Here is an 11,050-nt window from a genome sequence, read left to right on the forward strand (position 1 = left end):
AGCTAGTTCTATGGCGATTTACCACCTGGAAGCAGCCTCTTTAAGACCAGTGTGCTTTTCACATAGGAGTCCAAAACGATCGTCTGGGGTTGTCATGTTCCTTGTTCAGAGGAGAATTACCTGGTATTTTGGGGCTGGACTGACCTTACTTGGCGGGATCAGACTGATATACTTCAGGAAAGTTTTCCTCTGTGAAAAGCACACTGGTCTAAAAGAGGCTGCTTCCGGGTGGTAAGTCGCTATAGAACTAGCTGATGAGCTGTTGTTCATTCCTGGTAGAGCGCATCTCTCTTTGCATGAGAATATATATATATATATATATATATATATATATATATATATATATATATATATATATATATATATATATATATATATATATATATAAAGGCAGGCACTCTCACTTAATGGTCAGTTACCAGGGTGTCCAGAGCTTGGAAAATTACATATCAAAAAGAACCCATGCAGAAGTTGTGGTAGGGAAGCGGCACTCACTGGATTTGAAATATAAAGCAAACAACTTTTTATTTTTAACACTACTGTTAAAAATAAAAAGGCACTGCAGTATTAATTTGCAGGTAAAGTAATGCAAGTACATATTATATTTTGTCTCTATCCAAACTTGTTTTATGTCCCTTTAAGTGGGTTGGCTGCTGTACCACTACACTGTGCTAAATTCTGTTTTGTTTGTTTTTTTATTTTGTTTTTTAAAAAGGTTTCAGAATATTGATTAATCTGTATACACAATATGTGGCAGATATTTTTTTTCTTCACTTTCTCTAACCCTCCCTCCTTTACCTATCTGCGGCCATCTTGGTACTATTTTCAACACTACTGTAAAAAATAAAAAGTTGTTTGCTTTATATTTCAAATCCAGTAAGTGCCGCTTCCCTACCACAACTTCTGAATGGGTTCTTTTTGAGAATATATATATATATATATATTTTTTTTTTTTTTTTTTTTTTTTTTTTTTTTTTTTTTTTTTTTTTTTTTTATTATTATTATTATTATTATTATATACACACACCACCTTTATTTCCTCCTATCAGACATATATTATATATAGCTTGATGGAACTCTGAAGCTGTGGAAAAGTACTTACATAGAGAAACAATTCAGAGAGACAAATTGATAAATTAAGCAAAAGAATATTAATCTTCATCTAAAATTTAAACTCACAATTAAAGTTTCTAAAATGTTAAATCACTGGATAAAGAACACAATATGCAATTTATAATCTAGATTCCTTACCTGGCTTGTAACTGTGCAATTTCAGCTTCTTTACTTTCCTATACAAAAACAAAAAAACAATTAGGTGTTACCAAGCAAATATAAAAAAAATTATATATATATATATATATATATATATATATATATATATATATATATATATATATATATATATATATATATATATATATATATAATATCACACTTTTACTGTATAGTTTATAAAACAAATCTTTATTAAAGGAACACTGCAAATATATTTATTATATTTCAGCTACTTTCATTTGGTTTATGGGGATTTTATAGTTTAGTAAATGAACAGAGAATACCTAGCAGTGAGTTTTATGTACTTCTGCCACTGCGTATTTTCCTATACTGTCCTTATCTGCTAAATTGGTTTCTTGACACCATTAGAGACATTTCAAGGAACACTATCCTGGGGCTCTGTAGCCACAAAATAGTTTGCAATATACTGCCGATTAAAACTCTATGTCAACTCTGAGAATAGCACTCAGAGCATATAAAGAACACTTAAAAGGGATAGGAAATTCAAAATTAAACTTGCAAGAATCAGATAGAGCATGTGATTTTAAGACGCTTTTAAATTCCCTTCTATTTTCAAATGTGATTGGCTAACTAGATGTGTTCATCTAGCTGTCAGTAGTACAATTCTGTTCCTTCAGCAAAGGAAAACAAGAGAATTAAGCAAATTTGATAATAGAAGCTAAATGATAAAAGCAACACAGATGCTGACAAAACATTTTGGTGGTTACATGCGACTTTCATCAGACTGAAGACCAGATGGTCAAAAATGTACGGACATGGATAGAAATCTTACAAAATCTTTGGAGGCTTTTTTGGGTATTTGCAATGTGAGGGTCTCCTTCGAACCCAGAACACTGCATATCAAGATAAACAGCTCTCAAGCTAAAATTTGCTGTTCATAAATTCTTTGAGGGATCTTACAGTACTGACAAGACTTCACCATAGTGGAGCTATTATGATCGGACCTAAACACTTGACAAATGTAACATGCTGGCCCCAAAATCTTGTGGGAGTTTTTTGGTTTTCATAATGACATTTTATGATGAAATGGAAATAAAACAGGTTGAGATGTGTGCATATCCATAAAGGGATATTTAATTAAAAATAGTTTGCATTAAAAAATGGTTTCAAAATTGCTGGCAATTATTTTAAAATAATTTTCAAAAGTAAGCAAAATGAATTACATAGCTAAGCTGCTCCACTCCACTAAGCCAACTCCACTCCCCTTTTTTAACTGAGTTCACAGCTTCTAGGCATGCTCCTGCAGATAATCCCTATTCACTTTTGCATTCTACTAAAACAACAATAAATATAGATACAGCCATAGAAGGAAATGTGTGGGGGAGTTAGAGTTATACAATTCAGAAACTAAAAAGAAAGAGTTAAATGGTGAGGCACTGCAGAATAAATTTACAGGTAAAGTAATGCAAGTACATATTATATTTTGTCTCTATCCCAACTTGTTTTATGTCCCTTTAAGTGGGCTGGCTGCTGTACCACTACACTGGGCTGAATTCTGATTTGTTTGTTTTTTTATTTTGTTTTTTAAAAAGGGTTTCAGAATATTGATTAATCTGTACACACAATATGTGGCAGACATTTTTTTCCCTACTTTCTCTAACCCTCCCTCCTCTACCTATTTGCGGTCATCTTGGGTACTGGCAGCTGTCTGCCAGTACCCAGTTTGCTAGAAATTTGTTGGGTTTTTAAAAATAAAAATAAAATACCTCATTTTTTTCTGTAGTGTAGCTGCCCCCCCTCAATACCCTACCCCTCTCCCAGATCTATTTCCCAACATGTATCTTAACCTCTCCCTCATCTTGTGCCATAGTGTAGCGGTTCCACCTGCTCCCGCCCCCTCCCGGACCTCGCAAGCAACACTCAGACTGCTTCCTGCACTCCTCCCACCCCCTCCAGCATTGGGCCGCCCATCCACCTCCTATGCCACCAACGATCGGCTCCATCGCTGTCCGATGCAGAGAGGGCCACTGCGTGGCCCTCTCTGCATCGGTTGCTTACTAGAGGGTATTGCAGGATGCCTCAATATCGAGGCATCGCTGCAATACCCTGAAAACGACTGGAAGTGGTCACGATCGTTTTCACCACTTGAAACCCCTGAGTACGTACCAGGCCCGTCTTGGTTCTGTCATGAAAGAAAAATGTGGGCTTTGTGTCCCTTTAACACTACATCAAGCCTGGCCACTTGCAGAGCACAGAACAAAGAGAGCAATATTTGAAAGATCAATGTGACATATTCATTTCTCTACCGAGCATACATTTTTATTTTAAATATTCCTAAGCAATTGCAGGCTGGGAGAATTACAGCAACCTAGATACAGAATTAAAGTCTACTTGATATAAATTTGAATTCATAACCTAAATGTTTAGAATATAGAGATCTGGAGAATCTTTATAAAAAATTAAATAAAAAAAATATAACAAGCAAAAATGATACTTACATTATTTTTATTTTTATGCTGTTCAATAGTTTCCTTTAGTGCGACTGCTTCTTTTTCTAGGGATGAAATGTGTGTTTCTTTTTCTTGAATTCTGGAGACAAATAAAAAAAAAAAAAATTGTATCAACAGTCAAGTCGGAAAATAAACCATTAACAAAAAAAAAAAAAAGAGCCTTTGAAAGGGCAGAAAATGACATAAAAGAAGTTTATTCAATAAAGGATGATGTTAAATTCCAAAGGAAGAGGGAAGTTCTCTTACATTATACCAAAGTAGTAGGTCTAAAAAATAAGTGCAAATGGACCTGAGTAGATAAATCTAAGTAAAACCATGAATAGCATTTGGTATAAAACAAGGACATACAGGTCAAACTCATATATATATATTCTGAGATGATACAGTCCCAAAATACAATTTAATGTAAAAAAAACTGTGCATTTTAAAATGATTGCTTTCTCATTTAAAAAATAAATCAATAAAAAATAGATTATTTTATTATTGCACTATTGCATATAAAATGTACATAACCCCTGCAATGGGGCTAAACACACTTTAAAAGGGACATGAAACCCAAAAGTTTTCTATCATGTTTCAGATAGAACATGCAATTTTAAACAACTTTCCAATGTATTTCTGTTATCAAATGTGCTTCATTCTCTTTGTATCCTTGGTTGAGGAAGCAGAAATGCACTGCTGGGAGCTGGCAAAACATACAGTGGGTCTGATATTCAGAACTTCACTGGCATGAAGAGAAATCATGCAGAATCTTTAGATTTTTTTTATAAGATCTTGTATTGTAATGAAACGTCTGTTACACATAAAGAACACTACATAGCAACAAATTTCTCAAGATAAATTTTGTGTTTTGAAAATGATTGATTTATTTTTAAGGGCCTAGCCGTAAAGAGGAGACTTCTTAAATCATCTCACAGCAACTAGTTTCCAGAAGTGCATTATTGGTTGCTCCTGAGCCTACCTACAGTAGCTATGATTTTCAATAAGATAACAAAACAGAGAAAATTAAATAACAGTAAATTAGAAAGTTGTTCAAAAGTGCAAGTTTTGAGTTATGAGATATATATAAAATTCATTACAATTATGGGGGAGATAAAAATCTGAAATTAAAATACTCTATGTCTCAAAATTAAATCAATGTAAATATTTGCATAGGAAATTAGCACATCTAGGCAAGATTCCCTGCTCGCTTTTTCCCAGAAATACCTCATATACAATGTTACCAATGCACAAGAAAATTCTGAGTAAGATATGCAAATTCTCAGTTTTTTTGCTTCAAAATACTGTTTTAACACAGCTATCCTTTTAACAGGATTATTATTTCTGGTTTGCTGCAATAATCCTGTTAAAAGGATAGCTGTGTTAAAACAGTATTTTGAAGCAAAAAAACTGAGAATTTGCATATCTAATTTGCATGTCTTACCCAGAATTCTCTTGTGCATTGGTAACATTGTATATGAGGTATTTCTGGGGAAAAACGAGCGGGGAATCTTGCCTAGATGTGCTAATTTCCTATGCAAATATTTACATTGAATATATATACAGGTGGCCCTCGTTTTACAACGGTTCAATTTACACCGTTTCAGAATAACAACCTTTTTTTCCAGTCATGTGACTTCTATTGAAAAGCATTGAGAAGCAGTGCATTTATTAAAATAGCCAGTAGGTGGAGCTGTCCGCTTGTATTGCAGCAAAGCCAAGCAAGCTAAAATTAATCAGTTTAACCAAACCTGAGCTTTTGTGCAGATTTCAAAGGAACAAGATCTTCCTGTCTATAAATCAGTCCAGATTGGAATGCATAAAAAGAACTGTTTGCAAAAAAATGCAAGTAAAGTCTGTGTTGTATGATTATTTTATTAGGTTTATAATGCTGTTTAGCAAATTTTTTTGTTCATTTAACTTAGTTTAATTATATATTCTGTGTTGTGTGATTATTTTATTAGGTTTGCAGTTTAGCATTTAAAGTCTTCATTTCAAAGCTTTAAAAATAATGTATTAGATGTTACTTATGACAATTTTGAGAAGGGCCAGGAACCTAACTCCCTCACTTACCATTGACTTACATTATAAACTAGGTTTCAATTTACAACGGTTTCGATTTACAACCATTCCTTCTGGAACCTAACCCCGGCGTAAACTGAGGGCTACATATATATATATATATATATATATATATATATATAAAATTATACACACACAACCTTTATCAGACATATATTATTTATAGCTTGATGGAACTCTGAAGCCAGTACTTCTATATAGAAACAATTCAGAGAGACAAGTTGACATATTAAGCAAAAAATATTAATCTTCATCTAAAATTTAAAATCACAATTAATTTCAAAGTTTCTAAAATGTTAAATCACTGGATAAAGAACACAATATGCAATTTATAATCTAGTTTCCTTACCTGGCTTGTAACTGTGCAATTTCAGCTTCTTTACTTTCCTATACAAAAACAAAAAAACAATTAGGTGTTACCAAACAAATATATAATATCACACTTTTACTGTATAGTTTATAAAACAAATCTTTATTAAAGGAACTGCAAATATATTTATTATATTTCAGCTACTTTCATTTGGTTTATGGGGATTTTATAGTTTAGTAAATGAACAGAGAATACCTAGCAGTGAGTTTTATGTACTTCTGCCACTGTGTATTTTCCTATACTGTCCTTATATGCTAAATTGGTTTCTTGACACCATTAGAGACATTTCAAGGAAAACTATCCTGGGGCTCTGTAGCCACAAAATAGTTTGCAATATACTGCCGATTAAAACTCTATGTCAACTCTGAGAATAGCACTCAGAGCATATAAAGAACACTTAAAAGGGATAGGAAATTCAAAATTAAACTTGTAAGAATCAGATAGAGCATGTGATTTTAAGACACTTTTAAATTCCCTTCTATTTTCAAATGTGATTGGCTAACTAGATGTGTTCATCTAGCTGTCAGTAGTACAATGCTGTTCCTTCAGCAAAGGAAAACAAGAGAATGAAGCAAATGTGATAAAAGAAGTAAACTGGAAAGTTGTATGTTCTATCTGAATCATGAAATAATGTTTTAGGATTTCCTGTCTCTTTAAGTCTGTGTAAAACTCAAATGACTCGTTATCCAGGTGCTGCAGTCCACAAGGACCCCAAAAGCCCAGCTAAATGATAAAAGCAACACAGAAGCTGACAAAACATTTTGGTGGTTACATGCGACTTTTATCAGACTGAAGACCAGATGGTCAAAAATGTACGGACATGGATAGAAATCTTACAAAATCTTTGGGGACTTTTTTGGGTATTTGCAATGTGAGGGTCTTCTTCAAACCCAGAACACTGCATGGCAAGATAAACAGCTCTCAAGCTAAAGATTGCAGTTCAAAAATTCTTTGAGGGACCTTACATTACTGACAAGACTTTGCCAGAGTAAAGCTATTTTGATCGGACCTAAACACTTGACAAATGTAACATGCTGGCCCCAAAATCTTGTGTGAGTAAGTTTTTTGGTTTTTCATAATGACATTTTATGATTAAAGGGAAATAAAACAGGTTGAGATGTGTGCATATACTAAAGGGCTATTTAATTAAAAATTGTTTGCATAATAAAAATTGCTGGCTAGGATTTTAAAACAATTTTCAAAAATAAGCAAAATGAATTACATAGCTAAGCTGCCTGAACCAGCCAACTCCACCCCCCTTATCAGTGTTTAGACACAGGCATTGTATTTCAACTGAGTTCACAGCTTCTAGGCATGCTCCATGGTGAGGCACTGCAGTATAAATTTGCAGGTAAAGTAATGAAACTACATATTATATTTTGTCTCTATCCCAACTTGTTTTATGTCCCTTAAAGTGGGCTGGCTGCTGTACCACTACACTGTGCCGAATTCGGTTTTGTTTGATTTTTTATTTTGGTTTTTAAAAAGGTTTCAGAATATTGATTAATCTGTATACACAATATGTGGCAGACGTTTTTTCCCATACTTTCTTGGATGAGATTTTTAGTGAACATTTTTCTGCAGGTCAGTTTAAAATAAAAGCTCAATTGCAATGTGTTTATTAACTGGAGAATCTTTGTATAATATATTGCAGCATCTGACAATTGCCATGCAAATTAGCTGCAGAGAAAAAAAAAGAAAAAGGTTAGGTTTTTAAAAACTCTCTTGAATAAATATCTTACATTTTTGATCTTGGTCTAAACATTGCATAATTAGAAGGTAAAAAAAATGTAGTAATAATAATAAAAAATAAAGAAGATGCATTGGTCATAACATTTTACATTCATGAGTCACAGCTTTTCAGCCAGTCATCAATCAATGTGCTACCACTTTGCTGCTTATTTGACTGTTGTCTTCAAACAGCACTTCTCTCTGGCTGCACTGTGTTAAGGAAAACTTACAGCTAGAGCACAGCAATGTTTGAAGAGAACAGCCTCATGTGAAGCAGCTCTACAAAGCGAAAGTACAAACAGTTCCTGCATGTACCATGTTCTGCAGACATGATGCATTTTCTACGATGACATCATAGATCACAACATGTTCCGACTTGGGGCTTGCATGTAAATGAAGCACCTGCATGGAGCACATTCACCAATTAGAGTTTTATGTTCCCAGAGTGGCTACATGACCATGTAAATGGTACCAAAGTCTAATTTAAATAAAAAAAAGTTTCTTAGCTTTTTACTTTATTTTTCATTACGAAAGTATGTTTTAAACATTTCTGGAGTTACAGAAGGGATTTAATATATATGATTTGATTAACCCCTTAACAACCAAGGACGTACAGGGTACGTCCTACAAAAAAATGTCACTTAATGACCAAGGACGTACCCTGTACGTCCTCACGGTTTTAAAGCGCTGGAAGCGATCATGATCGCTTCCAGCAGCTTTAAGGGTATTGCAGTGATGCCTCCATATTGAGGCTTCCTGTAATACCATTTAAGCATCCGATGCAGAGAGAGCCACTCTGTGGCCCTCTCTGCATCGGCCAGCATGGTGCTGATCGTTGGTGGTTGGGAGCCATTGCAGGGAGATAGGTGGACGGCCTAACGCTGGTGCTTGTTCCGGATCCGAGTTACCGTTGATCCGTGAGCATGCAAGGAGGCAGGGCTCGGGAGCACGCGTGCAGGGATATAACCTATGCTACAAGGATAGGGAAACTGTGCAGAGAATGATAGGGAAAGCGATCCTGGAAGGGGGTATGGTATTGAGGGGGGGGAAGCTACACTACGGAAAATTTGCAGTTTATATTTATTTTAATAAAAAAGTGCAAATTTGTAAGTAAACTGGGTACTGGCAGACAGCTGGCGGCCTATAGATTGAGAGGGAGGCTTAGTGAGCTGTTTGGGGGGGGGGGGATCAGGGTAATTGGGGGGTAATGGGGGATTCTACACTTTGTATAAAATATATTTAAAAACAAAACAAAACAAAAAAAAAACACCTTTGATTTTTATACTAGCAGACTTTCTGCCAGTACTTAAGATGGCGGTGACAATTGTGAGGTGGGGGAGGGAAGAGAGCTGTTTGAGGGGGGTCAGGGAGGGAGAAACCTAAAGTTTGTGAAAAAGTGAACATTTTTTTTTTATTTGATCGCATTTGGCAGTGAAATGGTGGCATGAAAAATACCAAAATAGACCTAGATCAATGCTTTGGGTTGTCTACTACACTAAAGCTAAAATTAACCCTACAAGCTCCATACAAGCTACCTAATTAACCCCCTTCACTGCTGGGCATAATGCAAGTGTGGTGCGCAGCGACATTTAGCGGCCTTCTAATTCCCAAAAAGCAATGCCAAAAGCATAAATGTCTGCTATTTCTGAACAAAGGGGATCCCAGAGAAGCAGTTACAACCATTTGTGCCATAACTGCACAAGCTGTTTGTAAATAATTTCAGTGAGAAACCTAAAGTTTGTGAAAAAGTTAACGATTTGTTTTATTTGATCGCATTTGGCGGTGAAATGGTGGCATGAAATATACCAAAATGGGCCTAGATCAATACTTTGGGTTGTCTACTAAAAACAAATATACATGTGAAGGGTTATTCAAGGATTCCTGACAGATATCCGAGTTCCAATGTAACTATCACTAATTTTGAAGAAAAAAAAAATGGTTTGGAAATTGCAAAGTGCTACTTGTATTTGTTGCCCTTTAACTTGGAAAAAAAGCAAAGAACATGTAAACATTTGGGATTTCTAAACTCAGGACAAAATTAAGAAATTATTTAGCATGGGTGTTTTTGGTGGTTGTAGATGTGTAACATCAATTTTTTTTCAATATATATATATATATATATATATATATATATATTAAATTATAAGATATGACGAAAATAATCGTATCTTTATAAAGACAATTTAATGGCGAGAAAAAAAACCTGTATATAATATGTGTGGGTACAGTAAATGAGTAAGATGAAAATTACAGATAAACACAAACACAGCAGAAATGTAAAAATAGCACTGGTTCCAAACGGTCAGAAAATTGAAAAGTGCTGTGGTCCTTAAAGTAAAGTATTTTCAGATAAAAGTTTAGAGGGGTTGCAGGCACATTTTGTGATCTACAGATAATAAAATATTTTCCCCATAACAAAACATTAACTCTAATTTAAACCATTGGGATTTTTTGTAGAATATATAAAATGTATCCTTATCAGCATAAATATAATGTAAGTTTTCATAGCCCTTACTTACAGATGAACATACAGAATGAAAGGAAAACTTGAATGCAAATATTTTGCACTTAAAGGACCAGTCAACACATTAGATTTGCATAATCAACAAATGCAAGATAACAAGACAATGCAATAGCACTTAGTCTGAACTTCAAATGAGTAGTAGATTTTTTATAACAAATTTCAAAGTTATGTATATTTCCACTCCCCTTGTACCATGTGATAGCAATCAGCTAATCACAAATGCATATACGTATAGTCTGAATTCTTGCACATGCTCAGTAGGATCTGGTGACTCAAAAAGTGTAAATATAAAAAGACTGTGCACTTTTTTTAATGGAAGTAAATTGGAAAGCTGTTTAAAATTACATGCTGTATCTGAATCATGAAAATGTAATTTAACCTGAGTGTCCCTTTAAAGGGACAGATCTACTGAACATAAATACAGATTGGCTATAGAGATAATTTCCATCCTGTACCTGTTTTTGGTCTTCGGTTTCCTTATTTTGCCCTGCCTCCAGTAGAGCTTCAATAGATTTAATCCTTTCTAGGAGTTGTTGATTTTCACTTGTAACTTCTTGAACCTTTTTGTTTTGTCTGTCCAGTTCTTCAGATTTCTTCTGATTGTCAGATTCATAGGAA

The 11,050-nt window shown here is 34.3% G+C and overlaps 1 protein-coding gene across 3 annotated transcripts in view; it reads right to left on the reverse strand.

Moving 5' to 3' along the window:
* The window catches only part of RRBP1 (ribosome binding protein 1), a 176,425-nt gene that overhangs the window by 86,867 nt on the left and 78,508 nt on the right, over nucleotides 1-11,050 (reverse strand). For all 3 annotated transcript variants that reach the window (XM_053711985.1, XM_053711984.1, XM_053711983.1), the window contains 4 exons: nucleotides 10,888-11,050; nucleotides 6,157-6,194; nucleotides 3,735-3,825; nucleotides 1,252-1,289 (listed from right to left, as the gene is read on the reverse strand). The exon at nucleotides 10,888-11,050 is cut by the window's right edge and continues 19 nt beyond it. In XM_053711985.1, coding sequence (XP_053567960.1) covers nucleotides 1,252-1,289; nucleotides 3,735-3,825; nucleotides 6,157-6,194; nucleotides 10,888-11,050 — 330 coding nt within the window. The remainder of the gene's footprint in view (nucleotides 1-1,251; nucleotides 1,290-3,734; nucleotides 3,826-6,156; nucleotides 6,195-10,887) is intronic.

The sequence above is a fragment of the Bombina bombina genome, chromosome 4, assembly GCF_027579735.1.
Source record: "Bombina bombina isolate aBomBom1 chromosome 4, aBomBom1.pri, whole genome shotgun sequence".
In the NCBI taxonomy this organism is placed as follows: Eukaryota; Metazoa; Chordata; class Amphibia; order Anura; family Bombinatoridae; genus Bombina; species Bombina bombina.